Source organism: Thalassophryne amazonica, chromosome 4 (assembly GCF_902500255.1).
Source record: "Thalassophryne amazonica chromosome 4, fThaAma1.1, whole genome shotgun sequence".
Classification (NCBI taxonomy): Eukaryota; Metazoa; Chordata; class Actinopteri; order Batrachoidiformes; family Batrachoididae; genus Thalassophryne; species Thalassophryne amazonica.
Window position 1 is genome coordinate 58,692,004 of NC_047106.1, and position 24,471 is coordinate 58,716,474.

Here is a 24,471-nt window from a genome sequence, read left to right on the forward strand (position 1 = left end):
ATAATAATAATAATAACAACAATAATAATAATATCCTCATATTTCCTCTGGAATGCCATGAGACATACTGTTCATCTGCTTATCACAACAGTTTTACTTTTACACATAATGTTTATATGACAACGCGAGCAGCACACCGCACAAACGTCAAATGTTAAATGCAACATGTTTCATGTGAACACATACAGTAGTGTTCAGAAAAATAGTAGTGGTATGTGACTAAAAAGATTAATGCAGGTTTTGAGTATATTTCTTATTGTTACATGGGAAACAAGGTACCAGTAGGTTCAGTAGATTCTCACAAATCCAACAAGACCAAGCATTCATGATATGCATACTCTTAAGGCTATGAAATTGGGCTATTAGTAAAAAAAAAAGTAGAAAAGGGGGTGTTCACAATAATAACAGCATCTGCTGTTGATGCTACAAACTCAAAACTATTATGTTCAAACTGCTTTTTTAGCAATCCTGTGAATCACTAAACTAGTATTTAGTTGTATAACCACAGTTTTTCATGATTTCTTCACATCTGCGAGGCATTAATTTTGCTGGTTTGGAACCAAGATTTTGCTCGTTTACTAGTCTGCTTGGGGTCATTGTCTTGTTTAAACACCCATTTCAAGGGCATGTCCTCTTCAGCATAAGGCAACATGACCTCTTCAAGTATTCTGACATATCCAAACTGATCCATGATACCTGGTATGCGATATATAGGCCCAACAGCATAGTAGGAGAAACATGCCCATTTCATGATGCTTGCACCACCATGCTTCAGTCTTCACTGTGAACTGTGGCTTGAATTCAGAGTTTGGAGGTCATCTCACAAACTATCTGCGGCCCTTGGACCCAAAAAGAACAATTTTACTCTCATCAGTCCACAGAATATTCCTTCATTTCTCTTTAGGCCAGTTTATGTGTTCTTTGACAAATTGTAACCTCTTCTGCACATGTCTTTTATTTAACAGAGGGACTTTGCAGGGATTCTTGCAAATAAATTAACTTCACACAGGCGTCTAACTGTCACAGCACTTACAGGTAACTCCAGACTGTCTTTGATCATCCTGGAGCTGATCAATGGGTGAGCCGTTGCCATTCTGGATATTCTTCTATCCATTTGGATGGTTGTTTTCCATTTTCTTCCACGTGTCTGTTTTTTTTTTTGTCCATTTTAAAGCATAGGAGATCACTGTAGATGAACAGCCTATAATTTTTTATTAGGGGACACCTGATTCACATTTGTGAACACCCCCTTTTCTACTTTTTTTTTACTAATAGCCCAATTTCATAGCCTTAAGAGTGTGCATATCATGAATGCTTGGTCTTGTTGGATTTGTGACAATCTACTGAATCTACTGGTACCTTGTGTCCCATGTAACAATAAGAAATATACTCAAAACCTGGATTAATCTTTTTAGTCACATAGCACTACTATTATTCTGAACACTACTGTATAACTTTACTGATTCATGCTGAGGGTAGTGGCCCACCCATCTGGGGGCGTGGCTGGAGTGCAGGGGGAAAAAGGCAGGGAGGGGGCAGGGTTAGTGAGACTGCAGGCTGAGTAGCACCTTTTTATTTAATACATTTAAAATTGAAGTCCGTTGTCTGTGGTTTTTGAGTCTTACACCTGGGAAAATTGGAAATTTACAATCTAACACCTCCCACAAAGGAAGGAAACAACAGAGATATAACAGACAAGTTGAGTTGAGCAAAACAGAGATGCACAGACAGCTGGAACAATAGTCTTCCCCAACATGTCTTGGTCAACCAAGAAAAAGACATTTTGTCTGGAGACCTATTATGCCAACAAATCATACCATCTGCAGCATAATTTGGAATGAACATGACTTATGTAATATGATCAAGATAACTGAAACATTGGGGAATGAATCTGTGAAGGCTCTCAGTTGTCCAGGTGGTTTCTATAGTACAGAAGCTTGAATCTTCGACTGGACTGGGTTGCTTGATGCGAGGATGTTTCACTTCAAATCACAGAAGTTTCCTCAGCTAAAATTTGGTTCTTCTGTACAAGAGTCAAGACAGAAGTCAGACTACCAGAGCAAGAATTTTAGCTGAGGAAGCTTCTGCGATTTGAAGCGAAACATCCTCGTGTCAAGCAACCCAGTCCAGTCAAAGATTCAAGCTTCTCTACTACTGGGGAATGATCATACACAGACTGAAGTTTAAGTCCAGAAAATTTCTTTATAGGATTTATTACAATTTTTATGGGTTCTGTTTTTTGTGGGAGTCACCCTGTACTTGCATTTTTGTGCTGTAGTATTAAATCAGTGGCATAAAACGGTCTTAAAACAACATCAACTATATAACTTTGTGATATTATTGTTTATTCCAATATCTTCTGAGGCAATATACTGTCCAGCAAAATTTGTTATCGTGACATGGCAAGCCCATACAATTTAGCACTCGTTATCTCACATCTTTGTCAAATAAGCCCAAAGTATGTAAAAAAAAATAATAATAAAATAAAAAAAAATGAAACAGCTGAACATTAAAGGGATACTGCTCGAATGAAACCCATTTATAAAATTGACTACAATCAATAAACTAACAAATAATGAATAACCTCTTACAATTTCTCTGTACTCCAATGTGTATTTCCATTTTTATGTACAACCCCTGGCAATAATTATGGAATCACCGGCCTCGCAGGATGTTCATTCAGTTGTTTAATTTTGTAGAAAAAAAGCAGATCACAGACATGACACAAAACTAAAGTCATTTCAAATGGCAACTTTCTGGCTTTAAGAAACACTATAACAAATCAAGAAAAAATAATTGTGGCAGTCAGTAACGGTTACTTTTTTAGACCAAGCAGAGGGAAAAAAAATATGGACTCACTCAATTCTGAGGAATAAATTATGGAATCACCCTGTAAATTTTCATCCCCAAAACTAACACCTGCATCAAATCAGATCTGCTCGTTAGTCTGCATCTAAAAAGGAGTGATCACACCTTGGAGAGCTGTTGCACCAAGTGGACTGACATGAATCATGGCTCCAACATGAGAGATGTCAATTGAAACAAAAGAGAGGATTATCAAACTCTTAAAAGAGGGTAAATCATCACGCAATGTTGCAAAAGATGTTTGTTGTTCACAGTCAGCTGTGTCTAAACTCAGGACCAAATACAAAAAACATGGGAAGGTTGTTAAAGGCAAACATACTGGTAGACCAAGGAAGATATCAAAGCGTCAAGACAGAAAACTTAAAGCAATATGTCTCAAAAATCGAAAATGCACAACAAAACAAATGAGGAACGAATGGGAGGAAACGTCTGTGACCGAACTGTAAGAAACCGCCTAAAGGAAATGGGATTTACATACAGAAAAGCTAAACGAAAGCCATCATTAACACCTAAACAGAAAAAACAAGGTTACAATGGGCTAAGGAAAAGCAATCGTGGACTGTGGATGACTGGATGAAAGTCATATTCAGTGATGAATCTCGAATCTGCATTGGGCAAGGTGATGATGCTGGAACATTTGTTTGGTGCTGTTCCAATGAGATTTATAAAGATGACTGCCTGAAGAGAATATGTAAATTTCCACAGTCATTGATGATATGGGGCTGCATGTCAGGTAAAGGCACTGGGGAGATGGTTGTCATTACATCATCAATAAATGCACAAGTTTACATTGATATTTTGGAGGCTTTTCTTATCCCATCAAATGAAAGGATGTTTGGCGATGATGAAATCATTTCTCAAGATGATAATGCATCTTGCCATAGAGCAAAAACTGTGAAAACATTCCTTGCAAAAAGACACATAGGGTCAATGTCATGGCCTGCAAATAGTCCGGATCATAATCCAATTGAAAATCTTTGGTGGAAGTTGAAGAAAATGGTCCATGACAAGGCTCCAACCTGCAAAGCTGATCTGGCAACAGCAATCAGAGAAAGTTGGAGCCAGATTGATGAAGAGTACTGTTTGTCACTCATTAAGTCCATGCCTCAGAGACTGCAAGCTGTTATAAAAGCCAGAGGTGGTGCAACAAAATACTAGTGATGTGTTGGAGCGTTCTTTTGTTTTTCATGATTCCATAATTTTTTCCTCAGAATTGAGTGATTCCATATTTTTTTTTCCCTCTGCTTGGTCGAAAAAAGTAACTGTTACTGACTGCCACAATTTTTTTTTCCTGATTTCTTATAGTGTTTCTTAAAGCCAGAAAGTTGCCATTTGAAATTACTTTAGTTTTGTGTCATGTCTGTGATCTGCTTTTTTTCTACAAAATTAAACAACTAAATGAACATCCTCCGAGGCCGGTGATTCCATAATTTTTGCCAGGGGTCGTATAATATCACTGTTATGGCTGATTACTGCAGTCAGCCACAAAGTTCCTACAGCTGCTGTTCAAACACAGCTGACTTTTCACATCCTTTATGGACACAAACCCAATGTGCAATATGCTACACACACACACACACACGCACGTCATGTCTGAGAGCATGTGCTAATGCTGTGCCGCATCCAAAACCATATCATATAGGGTTCTCGCCAGCACATGCTATGATTTGGGCCCCTATGCCGTGATTTAACCAGCATTGGGGCTTTTCTGTTTTTTTTTTTGTTTGTTTGTTTTTTGTTAGTTTTTTTCAAGGACATGCTGTACGTTATTTAACGTCCCAGTTAGCAACATAAACTGGCCCTCAAAATGCAGGAAGTAGTGTTTCAAAGGGTTATAAATTTCTAAGTTTTCTCGGGGCGGGGTGGGATGCCCCCAGACCCCCCTACAATAGACTGGTGCCAAAATGAGGAAAGGGCTTTACTTAAAGAAATACAGGCAAATGTGAGAAAAAGTTGGCAAATGGTCTTACTTTGTTAATTTGGGTGTGCTGATTCCAAATCTGCCATTTGACAAATTATCTGTCCTCTGGTGACCTTGAGAGGTCACTGAATTTTGTACCTGTTGACCCGAATAAAAATCCCACTTTGAGCATGAATTATTAATCTGAGCTCATTCCATATCCACAAAATGCTTACATAAATGTCCATTTTTCAAGATTTGAATATTTGAAGAGTTCAGATGCAAAACCCAGTATCTCCAAAACCAGAAATTTTTAGTTGAGGCCAATATGTACACTTGGCTGTCAAGGGTACCATCAGTGCGCAAAATATGAAAGAATTTGAACAAACTGTTTTCATTTTATTGATGAAAGTCTGTGCATTTGACTAAAAATATTAACCCAGGTTTTGAGTATATTTCTTACTGTTACATGGGAAACAAGGTACCAGTAGATTCAGTAGATTCTCACAAATCCAACAAGACCAAGCATTCATGATATGCACACTCTTAAGGCTATGAAATTGGGCTGTGAGTAAAAAAAAAGTAGAAAAGGGGGTGTTCACAATAATAGTAGCATCTGCTGTTGATGCTACAAACTCAAAACTATTATGTTCAAACTGCTTCTTTTTTTTAGCAATCCTGTGAATCACTAAACTAGTATTTAGTTGTATAACCACAGTTTTTCATGATTTCTTCACATCTGTGAGGCATTCATTTTGTTGGTTTGGAACCAAGATTTTGCTCATTTACTAGTGTGCTTGGGGTCATTGTCTTGTTGAAATACCCATTTCAAGGGCATGTCCTCTTCAGCATAAGGCAACATGACCTCTTCAAGTATTGTGACATATCCAAACTGATCCATGATACCTGGTATACGATATATAGGCCCAACACCATAGTAGGAGAAACATGCCCATATCATGATGCTTGCACCACCATGCTTCACTGTCTTCACTGTGAACTGTGGCTTGAATTCAGAGTTTGGGGTCGTCTCAAAACTGTCTGTGGCCAATTGATGCAAGGACGTTTCGAGAACAATTTTACTCTCATCAGTCCACAAAATATTCCTCCATTTCTCTTTAGAATAGTTGATGTGTTCTTTGGCAAATTGTAACCTCTTCTGCACATCTTATTTAACAGAGGGACTTTGCAGGGGATTCTTGCAAATAAATTAGCTTCACACAGGCGTCTTCTAACTGTCACAGCACTTATAGGTAACGCCAGACTGTCTTTGATCATCCTGGAGCTGATCAATGGGTGAGCCTTTGCCATTCTGGTTATTCTTCTATCCATTTTGATGGTTGTTTTCCGTTTTCTTCCATGCATCTCTGGTTTTTTTTTTTGTCCATTTTAAAGCATTGGAGATCATTGTAGATGAACAGCCTATAATTTTTTGCACCTGCGTATAGGTTTGCCCCTCTCCAATCAACTTTTTAATCAAACTATGCTGTTCTTCTGAACAATGTCTTGAACGTCCCATTTTCCTCAGGCTTTCAAAGAAAAAAGCATGTTCAACAGGTGCTGGCTTCATCCTTAAATAGGGGACACCTGATTCACACCTGTTTGTTCCACAAAACTGACAAACTCACTGACTGAATGCCACACTACTATTATTGTGAACACCCCCTTTTCTACTATTAGCCCAATTTCATAGCCTTAAGAGTGTGCATATCATGAATGCTTGGTCTTGCTGGATTTGTGAGAATCTACTGAATCTACTGGTACCTTGTTTCCCATGTAACAATAAGAAATATACTCAAAACCTGGATGAATCTTTCTATTATTCTGAACACTACTGTACATAACTCTTTCACAATAGTAGAAATGAGAAATGGCCTAGTCAAAATGGGTCTCTGATTTTCATTCTGCTGTAGTAGTGTGGCTATTCTGTCCAGTACTGTACATATGTAAATACGTATATTAGGAGTTTGGTTTTGTTTATATGTACTTTATACCGTGAATAGCTGGTGGTTATAATATATAGCATTGTATATCTCATATTCAAATTGTTGTTGCATCACTAACTCACTTGCTCACTCACTTCAATAAGATGTCCTGCAAGAAGGTTTGGATGAAAACGGAAACAGCAAAAAACTGAGGTATATGCCCCATTCATGCACTTGCAGCAAGTCTTGGAGATGATGTACATCCAGCATTTCGTGGCTATCACAGGTTGTGACACCACATCATTTCTACCTGGTCACAGCAAGAAATCCTTCTTTAAGACATTCAAGGCATCGTAAAACCTACTGTTAAACCTTGGCAAAGGAATCTCAGTGACCACAATTGTGCAGGTGCAGAGGCATTCATCTGCAAAGTTTTTAAGACTGACTGCATTTTGTCAAATAGAGCATGGGTAACACTCTTTGCTCAGACACATTTACTGGAAGCCTTACTACCAACTCATGATGCCTTGTCTTTTCACATACAGAGAGCACATTACCAAGAATCTCTGTGGAACCAAGCAGACCAACAGCAACCTGTGCTGCATCCGCCACAGACCATGGGATGGAAAATTGAGAGTGGTGCACTGCTGCCAGTACTGACCTCAATACCTTCTGTTATACAAAGGCTTGTCAGTTTGGTTACATGTCAATGTACAACTCATTGCATTAGTACATGCAAGAAAAACAAGCTTCAATGCACTGCCGCATGTAGTTGCCATGCATCTGTATGTAGAAACAAGGAAGAGTCAATGTAACAGTCAACTGCTACATGAGCTTCAGTTGGATGACCTCTCAAGGTCACCATGGGTCAAATAGGGTTCCAAAATGATGAAATGATATTTAGATTGTTTAAAATACATGATACTAAAATTGTGTAATATTTAAACAACATTATGATAATAAAAATATTTTACTGCCGCAACCACATATTAAAGTTTAATGCAGCAATCTGAAAGGTCAATGACCTCTCAAGGTCACCATAGGTCAAGTACATCCTGGAAAGTTGGTAAATAGAGTTCAAAATATTCAAATCTAGAAAATTTGACAATTTTATAGGCATTCTGTGGATTTTGAATGAGCTCAGATTGATAATTCATGCTCAAAGTGGGATTTCTAATGGGGTCAACCGGTACAAAGTTCGATGACCTCTCAAGGTCACCAGAGGACAAATACAGTTTGGCAAATGGCAGATATGGAATCAGCACACCCAAATTGACAAATTAAGACCATTTGCCAACTTTTTCTCACATTTGCCTGTATGTGTCAACATTTCCAACTTTCTACAATACTCGCGTCTGCAACGCTCGTCGTGCAGCTATGCCACGCTAAGTCCCCCCCTATGCTGTGAAAAAAACCTGGTGAGAGCCCTGTCATATGCATCAGTTCAATGCTTTCAGTCCATGTCCACCTATGTCTTGTTCTATAGTACATCCATTTCCTATTGCTATGTCCTGGTTCCTCAACAACTGACAAACTTTGTTAACCCAAGTGACATCTGAGCCAATATGGCTTTACTTATAGTTCTCTTGCTCATGTTCTGAAGTAGGCTGGAGAAGTAATATGGGAGGACCTGCGGACACTTACTGGGGTCACTTACTGTAACCTGACTGGGTTACAGTAAATAACCTGACTGAGTTACAGTAAGTGGGCAGCAATTCTATCCCTACAATATCCAGCTGCAAGTCCAGCACCCTGAGGCTCTATGAGCAAAAGAAGTAGGGAAGGCAGGAATTAGTGAGTGTCAAAGCCACACACCATCCCTGTATGAACTGCAGTTACATGCCTTGGGCTGTGAGAGTGGCTCGGCTGGCACAGGTGCGCCCTCAACAAGAGGCCGACCAGCTCCCGCCTTCGGTGCGGGTGACTGCGCCCAGGCATTCAAAGCATCAGAGTGAGGTCACTGCTACCGCGGCTCCTCCTAAGAAGCGGGTCGCAGCCGATCAAGGCCTTGCCACACGGGTAGAGCAGCTGTCTGCTGAATTGGCTGAGATGAAGTCATTGTTTCAAGCCCGGCAGCTGGAAGCTCCCTTGCCTGGGACAGGGGCTTCTCCACCTGTGCCTGAGTTCGCAGTGGAGGAGGATGTATTGTCTCTCGCCACCTCTGCCTCTCATTTTGGGGCGGAAGCGGGGTCTCCTCGTCTCTTGCTTCTGACACAGATTCGCTCGGCTCCTCTCAAAGTGTGGTCAGTGAGTCAAGTGATGCTGCTGTGCAGGATGTTATGCGAAGGGCCTCAACTCTGCTGCAGTTGGATATTCCAGTGGCAAAGGAGCCTGCCCCTGGGAGTGCTCCCACTGCCTTTTCTGTTCCCCCATCGGTGGACTATTTGACCGAATTGCACGTGTGTTGGCGGGATCCTCGCACCTTCTCACATCTCTCGGCGGACAGTTGGGCGTTGGCCTCTATTCATGAAGTCCGCCAGGGCCGGTTTGGACTGCATACCAGCGGTTGACTCGGTGGTGGCCTCGCTGGTTGTTTCTCCAGAGGAGGCTCTACGCAGCGAGGGTCGGTGCCCACAGACTCAGTGCCGTGTGGCTGACGACATCCTTTGCAGTGCTTATAATGCAGGAGCGCGTGCTGGCCGGTTTGGTAATTCCCTGGCGCACCTCCTGTTTGCAGTTTCTGCATCTCTGCAGGATACTGGTGCTGCAGCAGGTTAGGTAGGATTTAGTGATACTGCGTTGTAGGCTTTTGCCCTGATGTCAAGGGAGCTTGGCCAGGTTACGTCTTTCCTTGTTCAGGCTCGTCTGCAGGTTTGGCTGGTGCAGTCTACCCTGACGGAGGCATGTTGAGGACACTCTGTGGTGTTCCCATGGAGCTAGGTGTGCTGTTTGGCCCAGCTGCCCTGGAGGCAATGGAGTGGTCCATCCAGGCACAGCGGACTAGGCAGCGTCGCTCTGGCCTCAACAGAGCTGTGCCCCCGCAGCGTTCGAGGCGTTCGTCTGTTGGCCATGATGTGCAGCCACCTCCGCCTCGATCCCACTCTGAGGGTTATCGGCGGGGCTCTCAGCAGCGGCTGGGGGGTGGTTATCCTGAGCCAGTCCGCCACCTCATCAGGCAGACCCGAGCTTCGGATGGTGGCCGCCAACACCCGGGCTCCTAGGGGTCGCGGGGAGAGGAGGTGAGGCCACCAGGCCGGCAGTCGGATGGTTTTTCCATCAGCAGCTTGACTGCTGGGCTGCTCACACTGTGGATCCGTGGGTGGTTGCTACTTTGACCCATGGCTACAGGTTGCAATTCCGACACCGGTCACAGATCTCGGACTGACTCAAGGTGACTTTGATTTCTGACCCGGTGAAAGAACAAGCACTAGACCAGGAGCTCTCCGCCCTTTTGGCCAAGGGTGCTATCGAGGAGGTGGATTCTCTGCAGCAACCCAGATGCTACTATTCCACATATTTCCTCATTCCGAAAAAGACTGGCGGGTTTTGTCCCATTTTAGATCTGCGGGGACTCAATCGTTATTTGAAGGTGCTGCCGTTTCACATGCTGACCACGGCGGAGGTCCTTCAAACTGGGGCACGGGGAGCGTGGTTTACGCCAATAGATCTGAGTGATGCCTATTTTCATGTGCCTATTGCGGCAGACCACCGCCACTTTCTGAGATTTGTCTATCAGGGTCATCATTGGCAGTTTGGGGTACTCCTGTTTGGCCTCTCCCTTTCTCCGAGGGTGTTTACTGAGTGTGTAAAGGCAGCTGTAGCACCGCTGCAAGCATGTGGGATGCAGATTCTGCTGTATATCAACGATTGGCTTCTGTACGCCCCGTCTCGAGCACGTGCATCTCAGGATATGCATCGGCTGCTTGCTCACACGTCCCAGTTGGGTCTCAGGGTCAACCTGGAGAAGAGTTGCCTTGCTCCTTCTCAGATCGCTGTTTTTCTCAGGGTGGCCTTGGATTCAACTGCCATGGAGACTTGTCCATCCATCTGCAGGATAGACGATGTCCTCAGGTTGTCAGTCGGTTCAGAGTAGGCAGGTGGTTTCTGTACATCACCTTCATGCGGCTTTTCGGCAAACTAACATCAGTCACTCGCGTCGTGCTGTTGGGCTTGCTTTTGTTACGCCCTGTGCAGAGGTGGCTCAACAGCTTTTGTCTGGACCCCCGACTGCACAGACATCGCAGGCTCACGATGACGTGGTTGTGCTTCTGGGCTAGGGATGGGTATCGAGAACCGGTTCCTTTCGGGTATCGTTAAGAAATGATTCGATCCACCAATATCAATAAGCTTTGTGCTTAACGATTCTGTTATCGGTCCTTCAGAGTGGCCGTTGTTTTGGCGGGTGTTTGTCAGGAAAATGATCATTTCTCTACATTGATTACAGACCCTGCAGCGGGTCCTTAATCAACTTTTCTGCAGCGCGGCTTTGCTTTGAACCTTGAACCAATCGAAGCAGTGGTTCGCAGACTGAAGCAATGCTTCGATCGATTACTTCGTTTATTTCTTTCTTTCGCTTAATTTTCCCCCGCTAAAATCCTAAAGAGCATACGTCTGTGAGTATTATTTACCTTTTCTATATTAAACCGACCTGTTATGGTCTTCTGAAACCGTTGATGTATTTTATAACTTAAAAACGGGAGTGATGCTAACGCGTTAGCATGTCTATGGCATTTTCAATGTTAAAAGTTAACATTTAGCAATTGCAGCCGTCATCACGTTTGGGTGCATTTGTTTTCAAATTGTAATATTCCTTAAATTTATTTTTGCTTATATATTAATAATCTAATGATTATTATAAACAATTTTAGAGAAAGAGACAAAAAGAACCTGAATAGAAACACAACAGAAAATATATAACAGCAACTAACAATGAACATAAATAAATACATACAGAAATAAATGTTTCCTGTGAACACCTAGTGACTCTCACACCTCCATTTCATCCCTGTCTTATTTAAGTTTAATGACAGTTTGTTTCGGTCAAACCATATTTTCAATGTTTTCATTTCTTCAGTGATTTCCTCCAGAAATATCTGCCAAACTAAAAAACTGTTGCATCCTAGTAAGAGCAGAATACTACTGGAATGAATTTGAATAAGGAAAGTTGTATTTTTTTTTTCTCACCTAAATGGATGCTGCACTCACTCCAGTTTATCGTCTGGAATAGTCCCAGATTGCATTTCAGAGCTTCTAGAATTGAAACATTTTCGTGCAGGTGGTCCCTAAATATGAGTTGTGATTCACTTTTGTGCGGATTAAAGTTACTAACTGGGACTCCTGTCTCGTTGCGAGAAAGAAACGAGAATCATCCTCCATTCTGTTCATACAGCTCCAAACGTTGCGCGGTTCTCTAACAAGTCAAGATAGAACGATAGAATCCAGTCTGAATTATTAACTTCAAAGCAAAACACAGTTTTGTTTATTTATGTCCAGAGATCAAGGATACAGTGACTAATTTCATATTTATTTACTTTAAGACTCAAGGAAATACATAGAAAACCTGTAAAGCCTACTTTTAGTACAAAATTTATGAGGTATCGATAAGGGAATCGATAAGGAATCGGATCGATAAGCAGAATCAATAATGGCATCGATAGATAAAATCTTATCAATACCCATCCCTATTCTGGGCCCTGGCTAACTGGAGGAACAGGGCTTATTTGTCCAGGGGCATCCCGATGGGGCTAGTGGTGTACCGCAGGGAGGTGGTCACCACGGATGCCAGTTCCATGGGATGGGGCGCGGTCTGGCAGCACAGAGCGGTTCAGGGGCTCTGGAGCCAACGGGATCACTTGGAACATATCAATGTGCTGGAGCTACGGGCAGTGCATCTAGCTCTGAGGCACTTTCTTCCCCACCTGCAGGGGAGACACATTCTGGTGCGGTAGGACAACACCTCGGTTGTCTACCACATCAGCCATCAGGAGGGCACCAGGTCGGCTCGTCTTCTAAAAGTCTCCAGGGATCTGCTGGAATGGGCCTTTCCTCTTCTGTCCACTCTGTGGGCAGAGTATCTACGCACTATCTCTCGTCAGGCACCTGCTCCAGGGGAGTGGTGTCTTCACGCCAATGTGGTGAGCATGATCTAGGACCTCTATGGTCGTGCAGAAGTGGATCTGTTCGCGACGGAAGTGTCAACTCATTGCCTACATTGGTTTTCCCTTACAGCGGTGTTGGGAACGTTGGGTCAGGATGCATTTGCTCATCCGTGGCCCAAGGTGCTCCTGTACGCTGTTCCTCCTCTTCCGTTGCTTTGGTCCACTCTACAGAGGGTTCTCAGGGAGGGCCACAGACTGTTGCTGGTGGCGCCGTTCTAGCCCGCGCGTCCATGGTTCCTGTTGCTTCGGAGTTTATGCTGAGGCGACCCCTGGTGTCTTCCACCCAGGAGGGATCTTCTTTCTCAGTTGGGGGGGTAAGTATGGCACCCCGATCCTCAACTCCTGAACCTGTGGGTGTGGCCGCTGGATGCCAGGGGTCAAGCCTGACAGGGTTCACTGATCCTGTCAGGCGTACCATTTTGTCTGCCAGGGCACACTCTACCCGGCGGCAGTATGAGAACAGGTGGCGACTGTTTTGTCGGTGGTGTTCTGCCCGAAGTGAGGATCCGGTCACCTGTTCCGTTTCTACTATTCTGGATTTTCTCCAATCTGTCCTTGATGAGGGCCACTCTCCCTCGACACTGAAGGTATATGTTGCAGCTATTTCATGCTACCATACGAGAGTGGTTGGTTGTTCAGTTGGGAGCCATCATCTCGTTTCTCTTTTTCTGCGTGGTGCTCGTAGGTTGCATCCACCGGCTGCCCCACGTGCACCTGCCTGGGATCTGACCCTGCTTCTCACAGCACTTTTGTCATCCTCCGTTTGAGCCTTTGGCAAAGGCGGACCTCAAATGGCTCTCAGGTAAGACTGTGTTTTTGTTGGCCATCGTCTCCGCTAAAAAAGTGGGTGAGTTACATGCTCTATCTGTCAGCCCCTCATGTCTCAGATGGGGTCCCAGTTGGGCTGATCTTACCCTGTGGCCAAACATGCCATTTTTGCCTAAGGTGTTGTCCCGTGCTCATAGTAACCAGCCGTTGAGATTGGCGTGGTTTCAACCCCAGTCGTCGGTGGCCGGGGATGGGTCTGACTTGTCGTGTCCCGTGAGAGCAATGGAGGCATATATTGCAGCTACTGACAGTCTGAGACACTTGGACCAGCTGTTTTTGTGTAATGGGGGGGCCTAAATTGGGCTTTCCTTTATTTAAACGTCTCTCTCATTGGATCGTTGATGTCATCTGCCATGCCTACTGTGCAGGTGCCTGTTCCCGGCCAGCCGGCGTGAAGGCTCACTCTACCAGGAGTGTCTCTGCTTCCTGGGCAGGTATGAGAGGGGTTCCGCTGGATGCCATCTGCGCTGCAGCATCATGGGCTTCCTCGAGTATGTTCACTCATTTCTACAATGTCAATGTGGCTGACCCTCATCCTTTGGGTCGTGTGCTCCTGTCGGGGTCCTCTGGGTCTCCTCTGTGAGGTTGGTGCTCAGGATTCCTCGTAACATTGTTGGTATTAGTCATTCAGTGCTTTCAGCACTGCCCTCTGGCGGTCAGGAGGGATGAAATGGAACAAAGGTTATGTATGTAACCACGGTTCAATGAATCCCAACTGACCACCAGACGGTTCTGTAGGGACGGAGCCTCAGATGATGTATGCTTATATACACTGTGACTGGTCATCCGTGGTGTCACAGGTGTGACTATTTTGGTATTATTACTCGAACTGTACATGTGCGAAGGGATCATTCAGTGCTTTCAGCACCGCCCTCTGACGGTCAGCTGCGATTCATAGAACCGTGGTTACATACATAACCTTCGTTTTATTGTGAAAAAGTCAGAAAATTGTCAAAAATAGCTGTTTTGAGGGGATAAAATTGCTGTGCAGCCCCAAAAAAAAAATTTTGGCATGAAAAATGTGCTTTCTCTATTGTTCTGCAATAAAAGTAGTTGGAAAAAGACACTTATTTGTCAGGAACAAAAATTGTGTTACACAGTAATAATACTCAGGTCTGGGGACTGATATGGTCATTCCAGAACATTGTACTTGTTCCTCTGTAGAATGCCTTAGTAGATTTTTAGCAGTAGTTAAGGTTGTGAAAAGTCCAGCCCCAGCGCAGCTTCAACTTTGTCACTTATTCATGAACATTGTTCTCAAGAATCTGCTGATATTGACTCAATTTTAGTTTCATCAGTCCACAGCACCTTATTCCAAAATGAACCTGGCTTGTCCAAATGTGCTTTAGCATACCTCAAGCGACTCTGTGGCATGTACGCAGAAAAGGCTTCCTATGCATTACAGCATCTCTTTGTGCAAATTGCCCTGTATAGTTTAACGATGCACAGAGACACTATCTGCAGCAAGATCATGTTTTAGGTCTTTGGAGAAGGTCTGTGGGTTGACTATGACTGTTCTCACAATCCTTCGCTTCAGCTTATCTGAGATTTTCTTGGCCTGCCACTTCGAGCCTTAACTAGTACTGTGCTTGTGGTCTTCCATTTCGTCACTATGTTCCGCACAGCGGAAACTGACAGCTGAAATCTCTGAGATAGCTTTTTGTATCCTTCCCCTAAACCATGATGTTGAACAGTCTTTGTTTTCAGGTCATTTGAGAGTTGTTTAGAGGGAGAGTTGTTTAGAGGATCCCATTTTGCCACTCATTAGAAGAGATGCAAAGAGGGGAAACATTTGCAAATTGTCACCTTAAATACCCTTTCTAATGATTGGATTCCCCTGTGTAAGGAGGTCAAGGGTCAATGAGCTTACCAAACCAATTCTGTGTTGCAATAATTAGTGCTAAATGTATTCAAATCAGTAAAATGACAAGGGTGCCCAAATTTATGCACCTGCCCAATTTTGTTTAAATAATTCTCAAATATCAGTGTGTTTGTCTGCTATATAATATATTTAACTGAAATTTCTGATCCAGACAACCAATGATTTATAAAGAAAAATCATGAAAATTATCAGGGGTGCCCAAACTTTTGCATACAACTGTGTGTATATATGTGTGTGTATATATATATATATATATATATATATATATATATATATATATATATATATATATTAGGGATGTCCCGATCAGGTTTTTTTTTTGGCCCCGATCCGATTCCGAGTCATCTGATTTTGAGTATCTGCCGATACCGAGTCCCGATCCGATACTTTAAAAAACTGAATGAACAATGAACAAATGCTAAATATGTAATATTTTCATTTTAATCACCTTATTTTATTGTTTATCACTTAAACAGTGCACTTCTCCTTGAGGTAGCTTGAACAATCAAGTAAACTTTTTTTTAACAGTAATCAGAAATATGAGGTAACAAACAACAACAACAAAACATTTCCAAGGATTTCTGTTTTGTACAGATCAGTGGTTTCTGCACCGATCTGTTTTGTAGAGATCAGGGGTTTCTGCCACTAGTCTTCCATGTTTTGGCACGACGTGTCATTCCTATTGGACAGCGCAAAGCTACGTCACAGCTCAGAGTGTCCCGCGACACTTCTAATCTGCAATAATGAGCTTGAAATAGCGCTGATCAAAATAATGAGGATAAAATCTATATTAGATTCCTGATTGGGATGCAACGTCTGATTTCGATCAAGTCTGAAATCACGTGATCGGGCCCGATTTCCAATCACGTGATTGGATCGGGACATCCCTATATATATATATATATATATATATATATATATATATATATATATATATATATATATATATATACACACACAACAAAAATATAAACGCAACACTTTTGGTTTTGCTCCCATTTTGTATGAGATGAACTCAAAGATCTAAAACTTTTTCCACATACACAATATCACCATTTCCCTCAAATATTGATCACAAACCAGTCTAAATGTGTGATAGTGAGCACTTCTCCTTTGCTGAGATAATCAATCAATCAATCAATCAACTTTTTTCTTGTATAGCGCCAAATCACAACAAACAGTTGCCCCAAGGCGCTCCACATTGCAAGGCAAGGCCATACAATAATTATGAAACACAGTCTACGTCTAAAGCAACATAACCAAGGGATGGTCCAGGGTCACCCGATCCAGCCAGTACTCTAGCTGCAGCATTCTGAACCAACTGAAGGCTTTTTAGGGAACTTTTAGGACAACCTGATAATAATGAATTACAATAGTCCAGCCTAGAGGAAACAAATGCATGAATTAGTTTTTCAGCATCACTCTGAGACAAGACCTTTCTGATTTTAGAGATATTGCGTAAATGCAAAAAGGCAGTCCTACATATTTGTTTAATATGCGCTTTGAATGACATATCCTGATCAAAAATAACTCCAAGATTTCTCACAGTATTACTAGAGATCAGGGAAATGCCATCCAGAGTAACGATCTGGTTAGACACCATGCTTCTAAGATTTGTGGGGCCAAGTACAATAACTTCAGTTTTATCTGAGTTTAAAAGCAGGAAATTAGAGGTCATCCATGTCTTTATGTCTGTAAGACAATCCTGCAGTTTAGCTAATTGGTGCGTATCCTCTGGCTTCATGGATAGATAAAGCTGGGTATCATCTGCGTAACAATGAAAATTTAAGCAATACCGTCTAATAATACTGCCCAAGGGAAGCATGTATAAAGTGAATAAAATTGGTCCTAGCACAGAACCTTGTGGAACTCCATAATTAACTTTAGTCTGTGAAGAAGATTCCCCATTTACATGAACAAACTGTAATCTATTAGACAAATATGATTCAAACCACCGCAGCGCAATGCCTTTAATACCTATGACATGCTCTAATCTCTGTAATAAAATTTTATGGTCAACAGTATCAAAAGCAGCACTGAGGTCCAACAGAACAAGCACAGAGATAAGTCCACTGTCCGAAGCCATAAGAAGATCATTTGTAACCTTCACTAATGCTGTTTCTGTACTATGATGAATTCTAAAACCTGACTGAAACTCTTCAAATAGACCATTCCTCTGCAGGTGATCAGTTAGCTGTTTTACAACTACCCTCTCAAGAATCTTTGAGAGAAAAGGAAGGTTGGAGATTGGCCTATAATTAGCTAAGATAGCTGGGTCAAGTGATGGCTTTTTAAGTAATGGTTTAATTACTGCCACCTTAAAGGCCTGTGGTACATAACCAACTAACAAAGATAGATTGATCATATTTAAGATTGAAGCATTAAATAATGGTAGGACTTCCTTGAGCAGCCTGGCAGGAATGGGGTCTAATAAGCATGTTGATGGTTTGGATGAAGTAACTAATGAAAATAACTCAGACAGAACAATCGGAGAGAAAGAGTCTAACCAAATACCGGCATCACTGAAAGCAGCCAAAGATAACGATACATCTTTGGGATGGTTATGAGTAATTTTTTCTCTAATAGTCAAAATTGTGTTAGCAAAGAAAGTCATGAAGTCATTACTAGTTAAAGTTAATGGAATACTCAGCTCAATAGAGCTCTGACTCTTTGTCAGCCTGGCTACAGTGCTGAAAAGAAACCTGGGGTTGTTCTTATTTTCTTCAATTAGTGATGAGTAGAAAGATGTCCTAGCTTCACGAAGGGCTTTCTTATAGAGCAACAAACTCTTTTTCCAGGCTAAGTGAAGATCTTCTAAATTAGTGAGACGCCATTTCCTCTCCAACTTACGGGTTATCTGCTTTAAGCTACGAGTTTGTGAGTTATACCACGGAGTCAGACACTTCTGATTTAAAGCTCTCTTTTTCAGAGGAGCTACAGCATCCAAAGTTGTCTTCAATGAGGATGTAAAACTATTGACAAGATACTCTAACTCCCTTACAGAGTTTAGGTAGCTACTCTGCTCTGTGTCGGTATATGACATTAGAGAACATAAAGAAGGAATCATATCCTTAAACCTAGTTACAGCGCTTTCTGAAAGACTTCTAGTGTAATGAAACTTATTCCCCACTGCTGGGTAGTCCATCAGGGTAAATGTAAATGTTATTAAAAAATGATCAGACAAAAGGGAGTTTTCAGGGAATACTGTTAAGTCTTCTATTTCCATACCATAAGTCAGAACAAGATCTAAAATATGATTAAAGTGGTGGGTGGACTCATTTACTTTTTGAGCAAAGCCGATAGAGTCTAATAATAGATTAAATGCAGTGTTGAGGCTGTCATTCTCAGCATCTGTGTGGATGTTAAAATCGCCCACTATAATTATCTTATCTGAGCTAAGCACTAAGTCAGACAAAAGGTCTGAAAATTCACAGAGAAACTCACAGTAACGACCAGGTGGACGATAGATAATAACAAATAAAACTGGTTTTTGGGACTTCCAATTTGGATGGACAAGACTAAGAGACAAGCTTTCAAATGAATTAAAGCTCTGTCTAGGTTTTTGATTAATTAATAAGCTGGAATGGAAGATTGCTGCTAATCCTCCGCCCCGGCCCGTGCTACGAGCATTCTGACAGTTAGTGTGACTCGGGGGTGTTGACTCATTTAAACTAACATATTCATTCTGCTGTAACCAAGTTTCTGTTAGGCAGAATAAATCAATACGTTGATCAATTATTATATCATTTACCAACAGGGACTTAGAAGAAAGAGACCTAATGTTTAATAGACCACATTTAACTGTTTTAGTCTGTGGTGCAATTGAAGGTGCTATATTATTTTTTCTTTTTGAATTTTTATGCTTAAATAGATTTTTGCTAGTTATTGGTGGTCTGGGAGCAGGCACCGTCTCTACGGGGATGGGGTAATAGGGGGATGGCAGGGGGAGAGAAGCTGCAGAGAGGTGTATAAGACCACAGCTCTGCCTCCTGGTCCCAACGCTAGACAGTCACAGTTTAATCCATCCCACCTCACAGGTGTGCCATATCAAGATGCTGATTAGACACCATGATTAGTGCACAGGTGTGCCTTAGACTGCCCACAATAAAAGGCCACTCTGAAAGGTGCAGTTTTATCACACAGCACAATGCCACAGATGTCGCAAGATTTGAGGGAGCGTGCAATTGGCATGCTGACAGCAGGAATGTCAACCAGAGCTGTTGCTCGTGTATTGAATGTTCATTTCTCTACCATAAGCCGTCTCCAAAGGCGTTTCAGAGAATTTGGCAGTACATCCAACCAGCCTCACAACCGCAGACCACGTGTAACCACACCAGCCCAGAACCTCCACATCCAGCATGTTCACCTCCAAGATCGTCTGAGACCAGCCACTCGGACAGCTGCTGAAACAATCGATTTGCATAACCAAAGAATTTCTGCACAAACTGTCAGAAACCGTCTCAGGGAAGCTCATCTGCATGCTCGTCGTCCTCATCGGGGTCTCGACCTGACTCCAGTTCGTCGTCGTAACCGACTTGAGTGGGCAAATGCTCACATTCGCTGGCGTTTGGCACGTTGGAGAGGTGTTCTCTTCACGGATGAATCCCGGTTCACACTGTCCAGGGCAGATGGCAGACAGCGTGTGTGGCGTCGTGTGGGTGAGCAGTTTTCTGATGTCAATGTTGTGGATCGAGTGGCCCATGGTGGCGGTGGGGTTATGGTATGGGCAGGCGTCTGTTATGGACAAAGAACACAGGTGCATTTTATTGATGGCATTTTGAATGCAGAGATACCGTGACGAGATCCTGAGACCCATTGTTGTGCCATACATCCAAGAACATCACCTCATGTTGCAGCAGGATAATGCATGGCCCCATGTTGCAAGGATATGTACACAATTCTTGGAAGCTGAAAATGTCCCAGTTCTTGCATGGCCGGCATACTCACCGGACATGTCACCCATTGAGCATGTTTGGGATGCTCTGGACCGGCGTATACGACAGCGTGTATCAGTTCCTGCCAATATCCAACAACTTCGCACAGCCATTGAAGAGGAGTGGACCAACATTCCACAGGCCACAATTGACAACCTGATCAACTCTATGCGAAGGAGATGTGTTGCACTGCATGAGGCAAATGGTGGTCACACCAGATACTGACTGGTATCCCCCCCCCCAAATAAAACAAAACTGCACCTTTCAGAGTGGCCTTTATTGTGGACAGTCTAAGGCACACCTGTGCACTAATCATGGTGTCTAATCAGCATCTTGGTATGGCACACCTGTGAGGTGGGACGGATTATCTCAGCAAAGGAGAAGTGCTCACTATCACAGATTTAGACTGGTTTGTGATCAATATTTGAGGGAAATGGTGATATTGTGTATGTGGAAAAAGTTTTAGATCTTTGAGTTCATCTCATACAAAATGGGAGCAAAACCAAAAGTCTTGCGTTTATATTTTTGTCGAGTGTATTAGGGATGTGAATCATACAACAACTCACAATTCAATTCGATTCCGATTCTTGGGTTGACGATTCGATTCAGAATCGATATTTTCGATTCAAAGAGCTCTGAGAAATAGTTATATTACTTAAAAAATGTTTATGTTTAAGAAAATGCAGCTTTACAAGGTTAATCAAGTGATTCTAGATGTAAATTTACTTATCTGCTTTGCTCGTTCGGAGTTGGCTGGCAGTTTAGCGAAGTGCTGGTCAGTAGTCGGCAGAGACCGCTGCTCCCCTCTTAGCTCCGGGTGATAGCGTAGCATGTGGGCTTGCGGATTTGAAGTGTTTCCGAAGTACTTGACTTTCATTTTGCAGATTCTGCACACTACATAAGTCATGTCAAGCTCCTCCTTACGCAGCAAATAATAAAATCCAAAATACGCCCAAACATTTGTCTTCAGCAAAGACACTGCTGGCTGAATTAGCTCTTCGTCCGCCATGCTAAGCTACAGCCACTGAACTCTGCAGCGCATGAGTGTTTGAAGCATGCCGGACCACCCCCCAACCCCCCTCGCGGGGACGCTGTAGTACGGAAGCCGCTGCCTGACAAACAGTACACACAGCGAGTAAGCAAGATTATGTTTAAAAAATGTTTTTAAAAAAATCGATTTTTGGACATTTTGGATCGATTCAGAATCGTAATAAATAAGATTCCGCGATTCGGACGTGAATCGATTTTTTTCCGACACCCCTAATATATATATATATATATATATATATATATATATATATATATATATATATATATATATATATATATATATATATATATATATATATATACACACACACTTTTACATACAAATGTATTGAGCAGTGTAAATGACTGAAAATATTGTTACTTACCCTTAAAAAAACGTGGTGAATCATCAAAATCCAGGCCAGCCAGACTGCTCTTCAAACACAAAGCTTTAAGATCAAACATGAAAAGAATTAATTACAGGTAAACTTAGGCAAGTACATAACATAAACCAACAATGCAAAGAAACACACTATTTCAAAACATTCCTATAAGTTGCAGATCTGTTTGTAAGTGTACCTAGTTCATAAATTTTTCATGAATATTAAAAAGATGAAAGGCATTTCTGCTGTTGTTGTTGTCAAATTCTGATGACCAAATGTGAATCAACTATCCCTTGAAGAAATTGTTTGAATTACTGCCCAGTATCTTCCTTTACACTGTATTCATATGCAGTAGTTATGAAAACAAATCATAATTGAGGGTTTTTATGACAACACCCACTTTACAACCCCAATATAAATACGTGCACATGATTTGTGATTGGTTGCCTCACTGTGTCAGGAGCTAAAGCCATTCCTCAAACAAACAACTCTGCCATGTATACTTCAGGAAAAAAACAAATGTTTCCAGAGAAATGACAGGATATCTTTATACTTCATAATCAGATAGGAAGCCCCAAACTAGAGGATTCACCTGGAGTGCATAGGTTTGTTCAATTATTCAACTATTACGACCTGCTATTGACTGGAATCATATTTCTCACTGTTACAGCAGTGGACATACAAACCCAATTCCATTGAAGTTGGGACATTGGGCAAAATGTAAATAAAAACAGAATACAATGATTTGCAAATCCTCTTCAACCTATATTCAAATGAATACACCACAAAGACAAGCTATTTAATGTTCAAACTGATATGCTTTATTGTTTTTGTGCAAATATTTGCTCATTCTGAAATGGATGCCTGCAACACGTTTAAAAAAAGTTGGAACAGTGGTATGTTTACCACTGTGTTACATCACCTTTCCTTCGAACAACACTCAAAAAGCGTCTAGGAGTTGAGGACACCAATTGTGAGTGTCATGATTGGGTGTAAAAGGAGCATCCCCAAAAGTCTCAGCCGTTCACAAGCAAAGATGGGGTGAGGATCACCACTTTGTGGACAACTGCGTGAAAAAAAGAGTCCAACAGTTTAAGAAAAGTGTTTCTCAGCGTTCAACTGCAAGGAATTTAGGGATTCCATCATCTACAGTCCATAATATCAGAAGATTCAGAGAATCTGGGGAACTTTCTACACATAAGCGGCAAACATTGAATGCCCGTGACCTTTGATCCCTCAGGCGGCACTGCATTAAAAACCAACATCAATGTGTCAAGGATCTTACCGCTTGGGCTCAGGAACACTTCAGAAAACCACTGTCAGTTAACACTTCATCGCTACATCTGCAAGTGCAAGTTAAAACTCAAAGCGAAACCCATACATCAACAACATCCAGAAATGCTGCCACCTTCTCTGGGCCCAAGCTCATTTGAAATGGACAGACGCAAAGTGGAAAAGTGTGCTGTGGTCTGATGAGTCCACATTTCAAATTGTTTTTGGAAATGATGGACGTCGTGTCCTCCAGACAAAAGAGGAAAAAGACCATCCAGATTGTTACCAGCACAAACTTCAAAAGCCAGCATCTGTGATGGTATGGGGGTGTGTTAGTGCCCATGGCATGGGCAACTTACACATCTGTGATGGTACCATCAATGCTGAAATGGACACCCAGGTTTTGGAGCAACATATGCTGCCATCCAAGCAACGACTTTTTCAGGGACGTCCCTGCTTATTTCAGCAAGACAATGCCAAGCCACATTCTGTATGTGTTACAACAGTGTGGCTTCGTAGTAAAGGAGTGCGGGTACTAGACTGGTCTGCATGCAGTCCAGACCTATCACCCATTGAAAATGTGTGGCACATTATGAAGCGTAAAATACGATAACGGAGACCCCAGATTGTTGAACAACTGAAGTTGTACATCAAGTAAGAAAGGGAAAGAATTCCACCTACAAAGCTTCAACAATTAGTGTCCTCAGATCCCAAATGCTTATTGAGTGTTGTTAGAAGGAAAGGTGATGTAACACAGTGGTAAACATACCACTGTCCCAGCTTTTTTAAAATGTGTTGCAGGCATCCATTTCAAAATGAGCAAATATGTGCACAAAAACAAAGTTTATCAAACTGAACATTAAATATCCTGTCTTTGTGGTGCATTCAACTGAATATAGGTTGACGAGGATTTGCAAATCATTGTATTCTGTTTTTATTTACATTTTACACAACATCCCAGCTTCTTTGGAATTGGGGTTGTATTTTTACAATACCTTAGCTCAAACTTTTTCAAGGTCAGTTCTCTCAGGTTCATTTTCTGCATTTATTCCTTGATTTAGTTTTTGGTTATTGTTTAGTTCTTGTTGTGGTTTGTGTCTTGATTGCCTTCTTGTTGTTACAGTGTTGCACTTTGGTCACTTCTTGCGTCTAACTCTTGAACTCAGATGCAAACTGGATAACATCTTGGAGCAGATGCGTGCCTTACAGTTGAAGTTGATGATTTCAGAGGCTGGTGAATATTCTTAATTCATAATTGGGAATATTCTTAATTCATAATTGAGATTTGGTTGTTCAAGTGGAACTGTTAAAAAGTGTTTTTCACTGCTCAAACCATAACATTACAGGTTTATCAA

At 41.9% G+C, this 24,471-nt stretch overlaps 1 protein-coding gene across 2 annotated transcripts in view; it reads right to left on the minus strand.

The window, feature by feature from the left end:
- The window catches only part of LOC117508264 (von Willebrand factor A domain-containing protein 5A-like), a 142,250-nt gene that overhangs the window by 26,381 nt on the left and 91,398 nt on the right, over positions 1 to 24,471 (minus strand). For both annotated transcript variants that reach the window (XM_034167945.1, XM_034167946.1), the window contains exon 17: positions 21,848 to 21,910. In XM_034167945.1, the coding sequence (XP_034023836.1) occupies positions 21,848 to 21,910 (63 nt within the window). The remainder of the gene's footprint in view (positions 1 to 21,847; positions 21,911 to 24,471) is intronic.